This window comes from Gavia stellata, chromosome 30, assembly GCF_030936135.1.
Source record: "Gavia stellata isolate bGavSte3 chromosome 30, bGavSte3.hap2, whole genome shotgun sequence".
Taxonomy (NCBI): Eukaryota; Metazoa; Chordata; class Aves; order Gaviiformes; family Gaviidae; genus Gavia; species Gavia stellata.
This window is the reverse complement of record NC_082623.1, coordinates 2,470,562-2,488,988: the sequence shown is the minus strand read 5'-3', so window position 1 is coordinate 2,488,988 and position 18,427 is coordinate 2,470,562. Positions and strand designations below refer to the sequence as shown.

Genomic DNA, 18,427 nt, shown 5'->3' with positions numbered 1-18,427 from the left:
CGCGGGCAGTGGGATCTTGCTGGGGGACATGATGACACCGTTCCCCTCCTGCAGCACAAGCCCAGCAGGGACAAAATTATCGGCAACAGGCGGAAACGAAGTGACTATCAGTACCCCAGCTTCGTGCCGGACCTGCTCGGCCTTTCTGCGGCGAGTTTTCTAAGAAACACCGCAGCAGTTAGCAAGCGTTTACGGGAAGGGTGGGCCGAGCTCAGCCTGCAGCCGGGACGGACGCGATAGTGTTTCGGTGGTGCCAGGGGGGACGGTGGCCGTCTGAGGGGCTCCTCGCGGTAGCAGGCGCCATGGAGGAGAGGTTTGCTTTCGTGTAAGAGCAGCTTCCCGGATGGGCCGGGGGAAAAGCAAGAGAGGAGGTTAAATACAAACCACATCTCAAAATAGGCCTAAACTTTGAAGGCGTTTGGAGCTGTGCTTCCTGCTTCTAGCAGCCTCCAGGAGATGAAAGACACAGCTGAAGAAAAAAAAGAAAAAAAAGAAAAAGGCAAAACAAACAAACCGAGTTAACACTTTCTGTTTAAGGCAGAGGCACAGCAGTGACACAGCACACCAGGTCACCCCACGAGGCTGGGATGTGGCTCCAGGAGCCCTGGTTCCCTCTGATAACAGCCCCACGGCTCAGAGCGGTGCTGGCAAGCCCGGGGTGAGCTACGGAAAGGGGGGACTCCCTGGGCAAGTGGGTTTTAAGCAAGAAAGCCATGGGCAGGCCAAGGAAGGGACGGTCCTGTTGTGTCAGATCTGGCCAAGGGACTTGCAAAGTAACCTGCAGAATGGGAAATGTGCCCCTTCCTTGGAGCACACGCACACAGCAGCAGGGGCTCCAGGAGGTCAAGCAAGAACAGAGCTTCAAAACTGAGCACCTTAAATGAATTTAAAAAAAAATCCCAAGCAAAAAAACACCTAACACCCCTGAAGCGAAAGCGCCGTGGAGCTGGGAAGTGGGGTTTGACAGTTTAGAGGGTAAAAGCTCAAGCGAAGCGTTACCGCTGCTGACTGATAGCGACCGACTTCTCGTAATCCGAAGATCAACTTCCTCTCGCTCCGCGTTCACCGCAGCCGAGCTGGAGGTGGGGACAGCCCGCCAGCGGCTTTCTTCACCCACCGGCACCCGGCATGCAACACCCGCACCGCGCCAACAGAGCCGGAGCAACAGGATCTGCCTTACCAAAATTTAATTGGGCTGACAACATCCGGCATTTCGTAAAGTTGCTTTGATGTTTGTTTACCTGCCATCCCCAGCACATGCTCTGCACCAGCCTGGGGAGGAATGGAAAGGAAAAAGGCTCCACAACCCTTCGATCTCTCCCAGGGGACCTGCCAGGAGCAGTCAGCACTGGAAACACCCCGCCAAGGGCCAGATCCAGCCTTCCCCGCGGTGCTTTCGGCAGGCTGGTCCTGGTTAACACCGCTCGGCAAGCCTCTGGGAGGGACCTTTGGACTTAGTCTCGGGTGGAGACAAACCGGCGGTCCCCAAGGGAGCCATGGGGTGGTCACCAGCACCCAGCGCGCTCGCAGCATCCCAGCTCCCGCCCGGCAATGAAGGGATGTCTCCATCACATCAAGTGGTTTGGTTTTATTGAAAACCTCAAAAAAACCCCAACATTTCTGTACCTGCCCTCCTCCCACAGTCACTTTTCCCCCCCGTTGAAGCTTTTCTGGCGGTGAGGTCTCCGATCCTCTCGTGGTCCCGAAATCAGGTCAGGAAGATGGTTGGGTGCCCCCAAAGGAGAACCAAAACAAAAACAAACAGAAAAAATAATTAATTACACACCCCCCCAGCAAACGGGGGAACCGCCAGTGCCCAGCCAGGCTGGGCCGTGCAATGCCCGGTACCGGGAGCATCCCCCCAGGTGTGGGCTCACCTTTAAACTGGGTGTACACTGTGTCCTTGAGGAAGGTGCCGCAGCCAAAGTCGATGAGCTTGAGCTCACCGGTGGCGAGGTCAAGGATGATGTTCTCATCCTTGATGTCGCGGTGCAGGACCCCGCAGCTGTGGCAGTGCCGCACAGCCTCCAGCACCTGCTGGAAAAGGCCCCGCGCCAGCTCCTCCAACAAGGACCCCCTCTCCGAGATGAAATCGAAGAGGTCCTGCGACAGCTCCGGACGCACCAGCACGAAGCTGTCTGGCAGCTCGAACCAGTCCAGCAGCTGGATGATGTTGCTGCAGCCGGAGCCCACCGTGGTCATCAGCACGATCTCCATCGGCACACGGGTGCCGCAGGGCTGCGGGGGGACCATGAGACTGTCAGTGCAGCTCACGCTGCGCCGGGGGTCCGGTATCCCCTGCCTCGGATGCTCCAGTGCACCCCTGTCCGACCCCACCGGTGCCTGGGCATCTCCCCCGCCCAAGGGGAAGCTCCGCGTCCCCCGGTGCCCCGGTTTCCACCCTCCCGGGCCTCACCTTATCCCCGCCCGGGATGTCCCGGTTTCTCCCAGTGCCCCCGGGTCACTCACCAGCTCGCCCCACTCAGAGATGCGCTCCCGTGCCACGTGCTTGATGGCCACCTGCAAGCCAAGGGGAGCGGCGGGCTGAGCACGCCGCCCGCACCGCCGCCTCCCCCTCCTCCGCCGCCCCGCCGCCGTCCCCGCCACTTACCGGTGTGCTGTCGGAGAGGCGGATACCGGAATAAACCGAGCCGAAGCTGCCGCTCCCCAGCAGCGGGCCCACATGGTACAGCTTCTCCAGCGGCTCCTTCTCCTTCGCTGCGGGCGAGACACAGCCGTCAGCGCTCCACCCAGGGCCCCAAACGTCCCCCAACCGAACCGGGACACACAAAACCGGCGAAACGCGTCTCCCTTACCTGGTTGTAGTTTAGCGGTGTGCAGTTCCCCGCCGGTCCCAGAACGTAGATGGGCCAGCGAGTTAATTTTCGCGGTCCCGAAATCAGCAGGTCAGGAAGATGGTTGGGAGCCCCCAAAACAGAACCAACCAAACAAATCTACTGGCAAAGCAGCAGATGAGACAGGGTCGTTCAGATGGGAGTCCAGGACAGGCGGGTTAGGTGGTGGCCACCAGCGCCTGGAAGATGGGGGCTCCAGGCCAGCTCCAGGAGAAGATGAAGGTGTTCCCATCTGATGATCCCCGCTCAGCGCTCCGGTCACGAGGAAGAAGCCTGGTGGTCTTTGCTTCTTACAGCCAGGAGACGCATGGACCTTTTACTTGCCAGGCTCCTGGATCAAACTGTGCAGCTGGATCTCCGCACTCTCCTGGGGCAGGTGGATGCCCTGCAGCCACGGGTGGTTGAAAAGGTCTTCCAGCGAAGGCCTGTCTGCAGGGCGCATGGTCAGGCACCACCTGATGAGGTGTTGGCACTCTGGGGAGAGAAACCAGAAACCGCCGGTCAGTCGGAGAAGGCTCTTGGCCACCTCGTACCAGCGTCCGCAGTGCCCCGGCCATGCTGGGTGTGCTCGGAGCTTGCACCCAAACCTCCCAATCATCGACTATCCGTTTTGGAGGAGAGCAGGACATGTGCCACCTCCTCCAGCTAACCGTGGGAGATCAACCTCCTCCATAGCCGTCAGAGTGGGATGGTCGTGTGCCCGGTGCCATCTCCCAAAAGCCGTCATCCCGCCATGTCGCGAAGCCGGGTACCCACCCAGAGAGACCCGCCGCCGGAAGAAGAGCTGGCCCCGGATGATGTCCTCGTCCTGCTTGAAGGGGACGTCCCCGCAGACCATGTCATAGAGCAGGACGCCCAGGGACCAGATCGTCGCCGAACGGCCGTGGTAGCAGCGGTAGCGGACCCACTCCGGCGGACTGTACACCCGCGTTCCTACGGAATACAGGCGCAACTCGTCAGGCGGATGCTGCCCGCTCCCGGATCCTTGCCCGAGCATCCCTGGGGATGCGGGGGCTGCACCGATGGCGATGGGGACACATGGTGTGACCCGCCGCCCCCTCGCCAGCACGTGACTCTTGTTTACAAACTTTGGGGTGTAAAAAAAAGCCGCCGGTGCCGGAAGAGGGCAGCACGGGCCCGGGGAAGGCCCGACCCTTACATGCAAAGAAAACCCACGGGTGGGGAAAAACCACGCCTTTCCCCCCCCAGCCTTGGCCAAAACCAACAAGAAAGCCAAGGGAAACAAGGGCAGCGGAGCAGCCCAAGCCCTTCCATGCCTGCAAAGCAAACCGGCCGGCGCACGGGCTTTGCAACCCCCTCCTCTGCTACCCCCACGGGGGTTTGTTTTGGTCGGGCTGGCTCCCCCCGCCCCAGCCCGGGGCAGGGTGGGTGGCGGAGGCTGTTGGCAGGGCCGGGAGCCGGCTCCCGTTTCACAACATCCGCCCCGCGCCAAAAAGCAACTTGGCAGCTGGCGGAATCAGTAATTCCACACACACCCCCCCAGCAAACGGGGGAACCGCCGGTGCCCAGCCAGGCTGGGCCGTGCAATGCCCGGTACCGGGAGCATCCCCCCAGGTGTGGGCTCACCGTCAAACTGGGTGTACACCGTGTCCCTGAGGAAGGTGCCGCAGCCAAAGTCGATGAGCTTGAGCTCACCGGTGGCGAGGTCAAGGATGATGTTCTCATCCTTGATGTCGCGGTGCAGGACCCCGCAGCTGTGGCAGTGCCGCACAGCCTCCAGCACCTGCCGGAAAAGGCCTCGCGCCAGCTCCTCCGACAAGGAACCCCTCTCCGTGATGAAATCGAAGAGGTCCTGCGACAGCTCCGGACGCTCCAGCACCAGCACGAAGCTGTCTGGCAGCTCAAACCATTCCAGCAGCTGGATGACGTTGCTGCAGCCGGAGCCCACCGTGGTCATCAGCACGATCTCCATCGGCACACGGGTGCCGCAGGGCTGCGGGGGGACCATGAGACTGTCAGTGCAGCTCACGCTGCGCCGGGGGTCCGGTATCCCCTGCCTGGGATGCTCCAGTGCACCTTTGTCGGACCCCACCGGTGCCGGGGCATCCCCCCGCCCAAGGGGAAGCTCCGCGTCCCCCGGTGACCCCCGCCCGGGATGCTCCGGTTTCTCCCGGTGCCCCCGGGTCACTCACCAGCTCGCCCCACTCGGAGATGCGCTCCCGTGCCACGTGCTTGATGGCCACCTGCAAGCCAAGGGGAGCGGCGGGCTGAGCACGCCGCCCGCACCGCCGCCTCCCCCTCCTCCGCCGCTGTCCCCACCACTTACCGGTGTGCTGTCGGAGAGGCGGATACCGGAATAAACCGAGCCGAAGCCACCGCTCCCCAGCAGCGGGCCCACCTCGTACAGCTGCTCCAGCGGCTCCTTCTCCTTCGCTGTGGGCAAGACGTGGCCGTCAGCACTCCGCCCAGGGCCCCAACCGTCCCCCAACTGAACCAGGGCCCCAACCGAACCGGGCTCCAACCGTCCCTCAACCGAACCTGCCCCCAACCGAACCGGGGCCCCAACCGAACCGGGGCCCCAACCGAACCGGGGCCCCAACCGCCTCCCAACCGGGCCCCAACCGTCTCCCAACCGGGCCCCAACCGAACCGGGCCCCAACCGTCCCCCAACCGAACCGGGCCCCGACCGAACCGTCCTCCGACCCAACCGGGCCCCGTCTCCCTTACCGGGTCGGAGCTGAGCGCTGTGCAGCTCCCCGCCGCTCCCGGAACCTAGACGGGCCAGCGAGTCCCGTCGCGAGAGCAGCACCCCGGCTCCCTCGCCCGCTTTCGGGGCCGGGGCCCGTCCCGGCCCCTCCCTCGCCCGAGCGGGCACCGGTGGCTCGGTTCCGGCGGTCGGGCTGCCGAGCGGCGAAGCTCGGGCGGGGCAGCCCGGAGCCTGGCGGCAGCGGCAGCGGCAGCGGCAGCGGGGCGGGGAGGCAGCGGCGGCGGCGCGGCTGCTCCGCGCGCTGCCGGGCTCCCGTCTGGCGCGGCGGCCCCCAGCCGGCCCCGGGAGGAGCGGGGGCCGGGGGCGGGCCGGGGAGAGCCAAGGGGCGGCGCTGCCACGCCAGGCCCAACCGCGCCGGGCCGCCCAGCGCCGCCACAGCCAATAGGGGGAGAGCCGCGCAGAGGCGAGGCCGCGGCGGGCCACGCCGTGGCGGGCAGGAGAAGGCGCCCGAGGCGCCGGGGGGGCTGGGGGATCCGTCTCGGCGGCTTGGGGGGGCGTGGGGGGCGAGAAGAAGGGGGAGAGGGACGTGGAGAGCCGCTGCTAGCGTCCGCCGCTGCGCTCGGCCGTCCGCTCGCCTGGCCGTGCCCAGCGGGAGTCCCACCGCGTCCCCCGGTTGCCAGGGCTCGGACAGAACGCCCGGGTGGTCGTTAAGCGCGCGGAGGGGGGGAATAGAACCCACCCGCGCGGCGTCGCGGGGATACGGGACGCTCGGCCCGGCCCGGCCGCCAGCCCGGGATCGGGCCCTCGGGGCCGTCGCCGCCGCATCCCCGCGGCCGGGGCGGGGGGGAGTCCCGGAGCGCCTCTTCCTCCCCACAGCCACGCGAAAATCCCCCTTTTGCTGCTTTGCTGGAGCTCAGGGCTTGCGGCAGGCTGGTCCTGGTGACCGCCGCTCGGCAAGCCTTTGGGGGGGCCCTGTGGACTTCGTCTCGGGCGGAGACGAACCGGCGGTCCCCAAGGGAGCCACGGGGTGGGCACCAGCACCCAGCGCGCTCGCAGCATCCCTCCTCCCGCCCCGCAATGAAGGCATGTCTCCATCACATCAAGTGCTTCGCTTTTATTGAAAACCGCATTAAAAAAATAGGACTTCTGAATCCCCCTGGACCATAGTAACAAAAACACCCCGCCGGCTACACACTTGGTTACGTGTAAAGACTCGGCAGCGCGGACAGCCCGGGCCGGCTCCCCCCTCCCCAGCCCCAGCCAAGACACCCGTGAAGAAAACCAAAACTCAGCTGCAAACTGAGATTTACACGTGGCAAGGAAACAACAGCAACCAAAACTATGTACACAGACAGCTGGGGAGCAGGCAGCCACTCCACACCTCCGCCAGACATCCAACAGAAACGCTACGGGCCCAGGGATGAACATAGGACAGACACGGAGGGAAGACCCGAATGGAAAACCGGGGGATCAGCAGCTGTAGAAGCAAGGCATGGGTCAGAAACCCACGTGAATTATAAATAAATAAATAAGTTAGCCTACCGGCTAGAACTCTTCCTTTAAAAAACAAAAACAAATTCATGAAAATAAATTAAAACCAAAAACTGGAAGAAAAAAGGTAAAATCTTATCACTATTAACAACTGTACAAGAAGCTTCGCTCCTGTAGAACTTTGTACACATTTACAGCTCTGTTGGTTTGCATTGTTTGTGCATTCGTGAGGGCACAGAGAAGCAAAGAACCCCAGAAAAATCCACGTGAGACGGAGACACAGGAGGCGAGGCATCGCCCATTTGCCTCCCAAGCATCTTCTGACCTGTTTTCTTTTTGAAAAGGGAAAAGGGACCCAGGAGAAGCTTGGAAAAGCAGCTGGGTAGGAAAATTCAAGTATTTCCTCTAGCACAGCCCAGATTGCAACTGAAGGCCCTCGAGCATGGTGACAGCGGACAAGAGACAGCCATTCAGTCACGGTACCTGCCCTCCTCCCACAGTCACTTTTCCCCCATGTTGATGCTTTTCTCGCAGTGAGGTCTCCGATCCTCTCGCAGTCCCGAAATCAGCAGGTCAGGAAGATGGTTGGGAGCCCCCAAAACAGAACCAACCAAAAAAGTCTACTGGCAAAGCAGCAGATGAGACAGGGTCGTTCAGATGGGAGTCCAGGACAGGCGGGTTAGGTGGTGGCCACCAGCGCTTGGAAGATGGGGGCTCCAGGCCAGCTCCAGGAGAAGATGAAGGTGTTCCCATCTGATGATCCCCGCTCAGCGCTCCGGTCACGAGGAAGAAGCCTGGTGGTCTTTGCTTCTTACAGCCAGGAGACCCATGGAGCTTTTATTTGCCAGGCTCCTGGATCAAACTGTGCAGCTGGATCTCCGCACTCTCCTGGGGCAGGTGGATGCCCTGCAGCCACGGGTGGTTGAAAAGGTCTTCCAGCGAAGGCCTGTCTGCAGGGCGCATGGTCAGGCACCACCTGATGAGGTGCTGGCACTCTGGGGAGAGAAACCAGAAACCGCCGGTCAGTCGGAGAAGGCTCTTGGCCACCTCGTACCAGCGTCCGCAGTGCCCCGGCCATGCTGGGTGTGCTCGGAGCTTGCACCCAAACCTCCCAATCATCGACTATCCATTTTGGAGGAGAGCAGGACATGTGCCACCTCCTCCAGCTCACCGTGGGAGATCAACCTCCTCCATAGCCGTCAGAGTGGGATGGTCGTGTGCCCGGTGCCATCTCCCAAAAGCCGTCATCCCCCCCCGTCACGAAGCCGGGTACCCACCCAGAGAGACCCGCCGCCGGAAGAAGAGCTGGCCCCGGATGATGTCCTCGTCCTGCTCGAAGGGGACGTCCCCGCAGACCATGTCATAGAGCAGGACGCCCAGGGACCAGATCGTCGCCGAACGGCCGTGGTAGCGGCGGTAGCGGACCCACTCCGGCGGACTGTACACCCGCGTTCCTACGGAATACAGGCGCAACTCGTCAGGCGGATGCTGCCCGCTCCTGGATCCTTGCCCGAGCATCCCTGGGGATGCGGGGGCTGCACCGATGGCGATGGCGGGGGGGACACACGGTGTGACCCGCCGCCCCCTCGCCAGCACGTGACTCTTGTTTACAAACTTTGGGGTGTAAAAAAAAGCCGCCGGTGCCGGAAGAGGGCAGCACGGGCCCGGGGAAGGCCCGACCCTTACATGCAAAGAAAACCCACGGGTGGGGAAAAACCACGCCTTTCCCCCCCCAGCCTTGGCCAAAACCAACAAGAAAGCCAAGGGAAACAAGGGCAGCGGAGCAGCCCAAGCCCTTCCATGCCTGCAAAGCAAACCGGCCGGCGCACGGGCTTTGCAACCCCCTCCTCTGCTACCCCCACGGGGGTTTGTTTTGGTCGGGCTGGCTCCCCCCAGCCCCAGCCCGGGGCAGGGTGGGTGGCGGAGGCTGTTGGCAGGGCCGGGAGCCGGCTCCCGTTTCACCACATCCGCCCCGCGCCAAAAAGCGACTTGGCAGCTGGTGGAATCAGTAATTCCACACACACACCCCCAGCAAACGGGGGAACCGCCGGTGCCCAGCCAGGCTGGGCCGTGCAATGCCCGGTACCGGGAGCACCCCCCCAGGTGTGGGCTCACCGTCAAACTGGGTGTACACTGTGTCCTTGAGGAAAGTGCCGGAGCCGAAGTCGATGAGCTTGAGCTCACCGGTGGCGAGGTCGAGGATGATGTTCTCATCCTTGATGTCGCGGTGCAGGACCCCGCAGCTGTGGCAGTGCCGCACAGCCTCCAGCACCTGCCGGAAAAGGCCCCGCGCCAGCTCCTCCGACAAGGACCCCCTCTCTGTGATGAAATCGAAGAGGTCCTGCGATGGCTCCGGACGCTCCAGCACCAGCACGAAGCTGTCTGGCAGCTCGAACCAGTCCAGCAGCTGGATGATGTTACTGCAGCCGGAGCCCACCGTGGTCATCAGCATGATCTCCATCGGCACACGGGTGCCGCAGGGCTGCGGGGGAACCATGAGACTGTCAGTGCAGCTCACGCTGCGCCGGGGGTCCGGTATCCCCTGCCTCGGATGCTCCAGTGCACCCCTGTCCGACCCCACCGGTGCCGGGGCATCCCCCCGCCCAAGGGGAAGCTCCGCGTCCCCCGGTGACCCCCGCCCGGGATGCCCCGGTTTCTCCCGGTGCCCCCGGGTCACTCACCAGCTCGCCCCACTCGGAGATGCGCTCCCGTGCCACGTGCTTGATGGCCACCTGCAAGCCAAGGGGAGCGGCGGGCTGAGCACGCCGCCCGCACCGCCGCCTCCCCCTCCTCCGCCGCTGTCCCCGCCACTTACCGGTGTGCTGTCGGAGAGGCGGATACCGGAGTAAACCGAGCCGAAGCCACCGCTCCCCAGCAGCGGGCCCACATGGTACAGCTTCTCCAGCGGCTCCTTCTCCTTCGCTGCGGGCGAGACGCGGCCGTCAGCGCTGCGCCCGGGGCCCCAACCGTCCCCCAACCGAACCGTCCCCCCACCGAACCGGGCCCCGACCGAACCGGGCCGCGCAAAACCGGACCGCGTCTCCCTTACCGGGTTGTAGTTTAGCGCTGTGCAGCTCCCCGCCGGTCCCGGAACGTAGATGGGCCAGCGAGTTCAGTTGCGAGAGCAGCATCCCGGCTCTCTCGCCCGCTTTCGGGGCCGGGGCCGGGGCCGGGGCCGGGGCCGGCCCCTCCCTCGCCGGAGCGGGCACCGGTGGCTCGGTTCCGGCGGTCGGGCTGCCGAGCGGCGAAGCTCGGGCGGGGCAGCCCGGAGCCTGGCGGCGGCGGCAGCGGCAGCGGCAGCGGGGCGGGGAGGCAGCGGCGGCGGCGCGGCTGCTCCGCGCGCTGCCGGGCTCCCGTCTGGCGCGGCGGCCCCCAGCCGGCCCCGGGAGGAGCGGGGGCCGGGGGCGGGCCGGGGAGAGCCAAGGGGCGGCGCTGCCACGCCAGGCCCAACCGCGCCGGGCCGCCCAGCGCCGCCACAGCCAATAGGGGGAGAGCCGCGCAGAGGCGAGGCCGCGGCGGGCCACGCCGTGGCGGGCAGGAGAAGGCGCCCGAGGCGCCGGGGGGGCTGGGGGATCCGTCTCGGCGGCTTGGGGGGGCGTGGGGGGCGAGAAGAAGGGGGAGAGGGACGTGGAGAGCCGCTGCTAGCGTCCGCCGCTGCGCTCGGCCGTCCGCTCGCCTGGCCGTGCCCAGCGGGAGTCCCACCGCGTCCCCCGGTTGCCAGGGCTCGGACAGAACGCCCGGGTGGTCGTTAAGCGCGCGGAGGGGGGGAATAGAACCCACCCGCGCGGCGTCGCGGGGATACGGGACGCTCGGCCCGGCCCGGCCGCCAGCCCGGGATCGGGCCCTCGGGGCCGTCGCCGCCGCATCCCCGCGGCCGGGGCGGGGGGGAGTCCCGGAGCGCCTCTTCCTCCCCACAGCCACGCGAAAATCCCCCTTTTGCTGCTTTGCTGGAGCTTAGTCTTCACTTTGGGTTTTTTCCTGCCATCTCCCAACTTGCCGGCGGTGCTCGGCATCCCCCGGCTCACCCAACGCCGCCGTTACTTCATCGCAGGCAAAGCCGTGTCTGAACTTTTCCCTTTTCTAGTAAAAGTGGCGATCCCAGCTGGGGACTCTTGACTAACAAGCCTTTTTTTTTTTTTTTTTATTTTATTTTCCCTTTTTTTCCCCGCAGAAGTCACTGGCTGAGATGCTTTCCCGAGTTCCAGAGATAAGATAAATAATTTACTGGATGGAGGTCTCTGATTACTCACTCTATTAGCATTTAGAGCAAAGAGCTCCAGCCACCGGGAGCTGAATTATTCCAGACGAAGCCCATCTGGGCTCCCGCGTCCGAGCGAGACCGAGGAGTTCCCAGCATCCCACACATACTTGTGGGATGAATTGTTTGAAATCGAATGGGGTTTACTGGAAATGCTGGTGTGCTCCCGACTCCTTTAGTAGTTCTTTTTTTAAAAAATAATAAAACACAACCAAAATGCAAACCCTAAAGTTGGCCACGGAGCTGCGGCTCAGCCCTTGCGCTGGCCGGGAAGGGCTCGCCGCCGCCGTTGCCTCTTTTAGATTTACCGAGAACGCGGCACATCCTCTTTTGGGGGCTGAGACAAATAAAAACCTAAAAACTGAAAAACCTGCATTGCTTTTTACCCAGAAGGTGACATTTTTATTTGGGGAAAAGCGTGGAGAATCTGACACAGCAGCCTTCATCCCGTTTTTTTTTTAATTTTAAATATATTATTGTTATTATTTGGGGTGATGCAAGCTGAGGGTGGAGGAGAGGGGCCGGCAGCGCCTTTCTCCTGCCTTATTCCCACCCGACGCCTGGGCATATTTGGGACAACTGGTTCTGCCAGTCGGTGCTCAGCCATGGGACGAGATGACTCAGCATCTGGCCCCAAACTCATTATCAAATTCTTTGCCGGGATGATGAAAGGTACCGAAGGGGCTGCCCTGGAAACCCAGACTCTTTATTGACAAACAAAGCTCACCCCGGCAGCGGCAGGGCTTTCCTGGGGGCTGCCTTCCCCTGACCTCCTTGGGAGGTGCAGCCTTCGTCCTCGCTCTGCCCAAACCTGCTAATTAGCGTCGAAGGCAGCAGCGTGTCTTGCAAACCGGATGATCTGGGGCCAAATCATCCTTGTGCGTAAACCTGCCCAACTGCTAACTTCCCCGGGGGGACTGCGTCAGTGGCTGCCTCTTCCTGCCGGCACAGAGGGGTTGCATCCCCTCCGGGTTGGGGAAAACCCCCCCGTCTTGGAGGCGATGGGGAGACGTTTCTCCATGCGGAGCAGGGATGCGGCCCTGTTTCCCAGCCCTATCCATCTCTAACCCACCCAGACACATCCCTGTTCCCCAAATGACCCCAAACCAGGGCTGGGAGCCACCTTTTCCCCCCGAGCCCATCCCACGTACTCACCTTTCCCCTGCCAGCCCGGGTGAGGCCATTGGGATGTGTCAGACATTCAAGCTAACATGAAACAAACCCCATCCTGCTTGCTACCTGCTGCACTCTCCTCCGGAGGAGTCACCTCTCTTCCCAACCCTCTTCCTCCGGGATGAAAGCCGCCGAGGACGGCGGATGCAGGAGAGCAGCCGGCATCTTTCAGCAGGCCTTGTGCTTGCATGGACACACGGCTGTCCGAGCAGGACTGTGGCTTCTGCCCCGGCCAGGCAGCAGCATCCCTGAGCCGGGCTGCCTCCTTCCACCCCTGGATCAAACCCAGTGCTTGGCCTGAGCGCCCGGGGAGCAGTTTGCAGCTCAGAGGACATTGCGCAGGGCTTGCAAGGAGAAAAAACCCAAACGGGACCATGCCCGGGGAGAAGCAGGACCCCAGGGCTGCTCATGGTGCTGGTGGCAGGTCTGCGGGAGAGGAGCTCCCAGCAGACATCAAAAGATCAGTTCTCAGCCCTGCAAACAATCCCGGCAGCTTTCGGGCTCTTCAGCGGCATTCCAGTCTAACCGGGGCTGCCTTGCATGATAATCAGGCTTAATTACTGCTTTATCACTTGATTGCTGTGCTGGGCCCTTGGAGCTGCAGTGTTGCTTTTGCAGTTTACTTTTTGTATTTCCTCCCCCTCGCCTTCCCCGCCAGCACAATTAGCAAATAGGTGAAAATGGGGAGGGCCAGGGCGATACCCAGGGGGGAGAGAAGGGGAATTTGCTGCCCAGGAGTCCCTGGGGTGGAAGGGGAGCAGATTTGCAGCCTGTGGAGGGTTAAAATTGAGGTTTCCACCGGTGTCCTGCAGACAAAATACCAAGGTCAATGCCAAGCCACGAGCACAACCCCATATCAGCCCCATGAGCATCCCCCTCTGGAGGGGACAGCATCCCCGGAGGAGGGAGGGGAGGATTGCGGGGCGATTAAAGCTGTGACACAGAAAGGCTGTGGTTTTCCTAGCACGAGCTTTGAGTCATTGCATGACCTTGGCTGCGTCTCCCGTGGCTCCCTCCGCTCTGGCTTGGTTGCCCGCAGAACCGGCTGGCCCAGGGCGTGGGGCGAAGCGGTGGCAAGGACCTGCCGGTCCTTGGGGAAAGCATGAATCCTTCCTCAGTCGGGCCAGCAAAGATGCTCCCACTTATGCGCAGTGAGCAATCCCCGGCCGCACCCGCAAGGGAGCGGGTGCTGCCCTCGGCCAGGCAGTGGGTGCCGTGGTTGGGACACCCCTAATGTGCCATCACCTGCTTCAGGTCACCTCTATGGCAGAGAGAAGGCACCTTGGTGTCTCACCGGTGACTTTGGAAACACAATAAAACTTGTGTGCATTCCCCAGCATCGTCACGGTGCAAGCGACGGGCATCACCCTGCGGGCTGTGGCCAATCCCGGGGTGCACGGCGGCTCTGGGGGGGCTGCGGAGGTGCTGGGCTCCCCCCAGATGCGGGTTGGGATGTGGATGCTGGGAGCCAGCGCAGCCACAGGCTGCTGGCTGGGTGCTGCTTCCCATCCTCTCCCCATCCTGTGGGTCCCGGGGTCCCCCCAGACCCAGCTGAGACCCCAACGCAGCTGTGACAGCTTGGGAACCGCACGTCCCATCCTGGGCCTGGAGTCACCTGAGGACAGGGAGGAGAAATGTCCTCGCCGGTGTGCTGGAGCACCCCAAAGCCCCTCTAAGCCAGCACCCAGTCCTGGGCCTTTGGGTGCCGATCCCCTCTGGCTTAGGAAGGTGATGGGACCTGCAAGCGGAGCAGAAGATGCGGGGACCCATCCCGCTCCCCGGGAGGAGCAGGCGTGGGGATTTCTTCTTATTAATTTCAATTTTTTTTGTGTGTGTCTTGGCTTTTAGCGCGGGCTTTTTGGGAGAGGTGTGCGCGGAGGCGGCAGCATGGCTAATCTGCTTTGTGAATGGAGCCGCACGGGGGGCGGCGGAGGGGATCGGGGAGGTGGAGGGAGCCACATATTTGGGATTCCTTCATCTGGGTGGGCTCCTTCTCCCCAGACTCTCAGGATGTGGGAAATGGAAGATGAAAGGAGCTGCATTTCCAGCCTCTCGGGTTACAATGTCTAAAGCAGAAAAGGGTGGTTGGGGAAAAAAAGGCGGCGGGGCGGGGGGGGGGGAGTGGGATGCTACAGGGAAACCTGGGTTGGGAAATGGCCCGGCGAGGTTGGGGCAGGGAAGGGGGCGGCTGGGGCCGAGCCGCTCGTGTTTCACATCACGTCAGGGCTGAGGAATTTCCTCTGCTCTGGGGGTGCCTCGCAGAGAAAAAGGGGGAGGCTTTAAGGTTAGCCGGGGATGAATAATAGCCAAGAGGCGAGGGATTAAAAGTGTTACCCGGGGGCTGCTGTTTACAAGCAGAGCGCAGGGAAAAGAGGGATGCGTTGGGGTGACGGTGGGGACCCCCGGCCACGCATTGCCTGCACCCCTTCCCCGGCGAGCCCAGCGGGGCGATTGCCGCCAGCCCCTGCATGGATTCCTCCCCGAGAGCCCCTCCGCAGCGAGGTCCCAGCAGCCGGTCCCCTGCACGCGTGGCATGGCCTGGGGTGCCCAGCCAGGCTTCCCCTCCGTGTCCTCCCGTGGCCCCCGGAGCTTTCCCATCCCTCCTGTCCCCCTGAGTTGCAGACGCCTGGATCATCCCTGTGCACAGGCAGGAAAATCCGTATCTCCGAGAGGGCTCGTGCCACCCACTGGGTGCCCTGGGAGAAGGGGCAGGGAGAGGGGGCACGAGCAGTGGGGAGGGGGCAGCTGGAGGCACAGGGCTCTGTGCAGGGGCAGGGGCCGGGCACCATGCCTGGGCACGGGGTTTGTGCCTTGTCGGGTGACGGGAGCAGCCCCCAGACCTGGGCATCGCCTGGCATCCTCCCGCCACCTCCTGAGCCGGGGCCCAGGTTTTGTCCCTGGTCACTTCATTTTCATTTCCCTTTTATTGCTATTTTGGGTGCTGCAAGGTCAAGGTGGGGAGGAGGGGAGGGAAATGCATTTCTCCTGTGTTATTCCCTATTATCCTTCGTCTCTGTCACCGGGAAGGGACCCTCGCAGGGTGGAAGTGCAGCCACCAAGCTGGGCCAAGGGGTGCTGCCGGCTCAGACGTGGTTGCCTGCCCTGGGATGGCAGAGACGCCGGCACATGCTGCGGGCAGCCAGGCTCCACTTCCAGGGGTTGTGTTCTCCCTGATTTAGCCCAGGGAAACTGAGGCACAGGCGAGCCATGGAGGGAGATGGGCTTATTCCACCCCAAAAAGGGGATGAAAGGGCAAAAAATGGTTTGCAAGCCGGGGAAGATATGGATGGATTCAGCCCAAGTGCTGTTCAGAGGAGGCTGGGCGGGTGCACCTGCACCGATGGATGTGCTGGGGGAGATCCTGCACCCAAGCAAGACCCCTGACTGTGCCTGGGGACTCAGGATCTGGCCCGGTGACCAGCACCACGGGCTGGCAGCCTGGGTGGCATCACCGGTGGGAAAGGACACAAAATATAGCTACATCCAAGGCTCAGGGTGCCTGGGCACCCCAGCCTGCCCCAGCAGAATGGGTTTTTTTCTGCAGAGCGTTTGCATGCGAAAAGCACCTTTTAAAGGTTATAAAAATTATTTTGGTGGCCGATGGAGGACCGGAGGGTGCCTGGCTCTCCTCTTCCCCCTCTGCCCTGCAAAGCCCTGCCTATTCCCAGGTACATTCCTGGCATTGCTCCTGCCAGGAGTGCAGGGAGGGCGCTGACCCCCTGAGCATGGGAAAAATGTCTGTCTGCATGCGGGAAAGGAGGTGCAAATAGTGCGGGGTGAGGAGGTCAGCTGGGAAATCCCTTTCATCTTTTCCCGGGCCTTTAGCCGACACGCGGCCGGGGAGCGTGTGGGGCAAGCGGGAGAGGGTTTTGGCTGCGGCTGGAAAAGGGGAAGCTCCCGGGAGGCTCCTGGGAGGCCGGACGCTGTTTCCAAGCCGGAGGAGGCTGAATTGCCACATGGGGCGGACAGTGCGGAGATGGGATGGACAGGTCACAGCGATGACCCCCGGGACAGGGGACAGGCAATTAGGCTTGGCCTTCATCCCTTTGCGCAGCTCAGTGGGATGCTGGGACCCCCCACACCCCAGAGCGATGGGGGCGAAGGGGCACTGTCCCCCGAGATGCCCACGACATGCAGGCACTGGCTCTTGGTGCTGGTGGCTCAGCCCCGTTGGGGACGCAGAGGTCCCAGCATCACCCCGGGGGGCTCTGGGTGCCAGAGAGAGCCGGGCCAGGGTGCTGCCCCCACCCCAGAGAAGTCCTGATGGAAACCCACTGTCCCCACTGCAGACTGGGCTCTCCCCTCGCTGGGTGCGGAGTTTCGGAGCAGCCCTGGTGCAAAGGCTGGGCCTGACGCTGCACCGGGGCTGTTGGGGCAGGCGCAGGTCTCTTGGGAGGAGCGTAATAAAATGCAGATCTCACCCTCCCTGCCTGCTTGGCAAAAAAATACCGAGTGGAGGAGCTGAAGGGAAGCTCCGGAGGAGCGCAGGAGAAGTGGGGCCACCCCATCCTCTGCCATGGACCCCCCTGTATGTCCTCGGTCCGATCCCTCCATCTCTTTATCCCACCTGGACTATAATAAACTTCTCCCTGTGGCTTGAACCCCGGCATCTCCATCCCGGAAGGCCCTGGGGAGTGTGGGGCCGTTGCCACCGTCGTCTGCCCTTGTTGGTCAAAGGAGGAGTCCCAGCACAGCCCTGCCCCGTGCCGAGCCGGATCCAGCCTGGCTTCCAGGAATCGGGGCTGGGGCGGGTGGCTGTTGGTGACAGCTGGTGCCTTGGCTGGCATCCGTTTGCCCTAAGGTGCTTGGGTCCCGATGCACCCCTTTCCTAAAGCACCCATGTCCTGATGCACCCGGGTCCTGCTGCGTGGTGGGACTTGGGCTCTCCCCGGGGGTTTCCCTCGCCTCTTCCCGGCTGCGCCGTGGGGCGAGGGCTTCTCCTGCCTGTACAAAGCAGATGGTAAAACACGGACTAACGAGATCAGAGATTAATCTGCACTTTGCTTCCAAATCTCATAATCATGTAATTATTCTCAGTATCGGGGTGGAGCAGGCTCCAGGCTCCAGTTCCTGCTCCCTCCTGCGGCACTTTGCCTGGCAGGATGGTGGCAGGGGGTCGGATCCTGCCCCAGTGCTGCTCCGAGGCCCCATTAGTTTGGTGGGACTGCCCGGTGCCCTACTGCTTTCCCGGCCTCCGGGACCGTGTCTGGCGGGAGGCGGTGGGAGAGGACCCAGGCGTGCGGGAGCAGCCGCTCCCCATCACACCCCCCTTGCCCTGCCGCATCCCGGTTCAACCTTGCACCGGGGTTATCCGCCTTGTGCCAGGGCAGCCCAGTGGGAAACACGTCCCCGAGCACCTTCCCACACCCCCAGCGCTGCCTAGGAGCAAACCCAGCCCAGTGACTCCCAGTTCCCACCAGTAAGAGGCACTGGGGTGGAACTGGGGCATTGCCAATGTGTGATGCCGCTCCGCACCCTGCACAAGAGCTGGGTGGCATCCGCACTGGCAGCCACTGCCCCAGCACCGTGGCCGGCTTTTATGGGAGAGGAAACGGGGGGAATATCGCATTTCAGGTGGCGCGTGCGGCTGGCGGCCCCAAATTCCTGTGCGGCCGGTGGCACGGCCCCGTTATCAGCACGCCCGGGCTGTTTGCTGGAAAAGGGCGGCAGCAGGGCTGGGTGACCCCACACTTCCTTCCTTTCCTGGAAGCCGCTCGCTCTAAGCGTGACGCTGCTGCTCTGATAACCGGCTGCTTTCACAACATGCGCCGGCGAGCGCGGGGCCGGGGCTGGGTTTGCTCCCCGCTGTGGTGCCATCTTTCCTGCCCAGCTTCCATTGCCCTGTAGGCATCTGCTTGCCCTGCCTCGGTTTCCCCACTCTGTAGAGGTGGAAATACAGCCCCGAGCACTGCAAGCCCCAGTTGCTTGTAAGAAGAGCAAGAGTGTGGATGTGTGTCACTGCAAGGTGTAATGAAGTGTGTC

General features: G+C 62.8%; 3 protein-coding genes across 3 annotated transcripts; all 3 read right to left on the bottom strand.

Moving 5' to 3' along the window:
* Positions 1 to 1,248: 1,248 nt before the first annotated feature.
* LOC132319697 (serine/threonine-protein kinase pim-1-like) lies at positions 1,249 to 2,904 on the bottom strand (the record flags this gene model as incomplete). Its single annotated transcript, XM_059831011.1, has 5 exons — positions 1,249 to 1,272; positions 1,627 to 2,238; positions 2,470 to 2,520; positions 2,612 to 2,718; positions 2,817 to 2,904. Coding segments are annotated over 4 exons (771 nt in total), but the record flags the coding sequence as incomplete, so codon positions are not given.
* Positions 2,861 to 6,348, bottom strand: LOC132319696 (serine/threonine-protein kinase pim-1-like). Its single transcript, XM_059831010.1, has 7 exons — positions 6,263 to 6,348; positions 5,544 to 5,716; positions 5,143 to 5,249; positions 5,009 to 5,059; positions 4,443 to 4,809; positions 3,612 to 3,788; positions 2,861 to 3,329 (listed from the first exon to the last, which is right to left on the bottom strand). The coding sequence occupies exons 1-7, from the start codon at positions 6,346 to 6,348 to the stop codon at positions 3,172 to 3,174; spliced, it is 1,119 nt and encodes a 372-aa protein (XP_059686993.1). The 3' UTR covers positions 2,861 to 3,171.
* A 308-nt stretch (positions 6,349 to 6,656) lies between these two features.
* On the bottom strand, positions 6,657 to 10,145 carry PIM1 (Pim-1 proto-oncogene, serine/threonine kinase). Its single transcript, XM_059831226.1, has 6 exons — positions 10,064 to 10,145; positions 9,830 to 9,936; positions 9,696 to 9,746; positions 9,130 to 9,496; positions 8,292 to 8,468; positions 6,657 to 8,009 (listed from the first exon to the last, which is right to left on the bottom strand). The coding sequence occupies exons 1-6, from the start codon at positions 10,143 to 10,145 to the stop codon at positions 7,852 to 7,854; spliced, it is 942 nt and encodes a 313-aa protein (XP_059687209.1). The 3' UTR covers positions 6,657 to 7,851.
* Between the last annotated feature and the right edge of the window lie 8,282 nt (positions 10,146 to 18,427).

Coding starts and splice junctions, on each gene's coding strand:
- LOC132319696 (XM_059831010.1), bottom strand. CDS start 6,348: ATGCGGCGGCGACGGCCCCGAGGGCCCGATCCCGGGCTGGCGGCCGGG. Junction 3,789..4,442: donor GGTGTACACCCAGTTTGACG/GTGAGCCCACAC, acceptor TGTATTCCGTAG/GAACGCGGGTGTACAGTCCG. Junction 3,330..3,611: donor CCGGCGGCGGGTCTCTCTGG/GTGGGTACCCGG, acceptor TTCTCTCCCCAG/AGTGCCAACACCTCATCAGG.
- PIM1 (XM_059831226.1), bottom strand. CDS start 10,145: ATGCTGCTCTCGCAACTGAACTCGCTGGCCCATCTACGTTCCGGGACC. Junction 9,937..10,063: donor CAGCGCTAAACTACAACCCG/GTAAGGGAGACG, acceptor TCTCGCCCGCAG/CGAAGGAGAAGGAGCCGCTG. Junction 9,747..9,829: donor GCCTCTCCGACAGCACACCG/GTAAGTGGCGGG, acceptor CTTGGCTTGCAG/GTGGCCATCAAGCACGTGGC.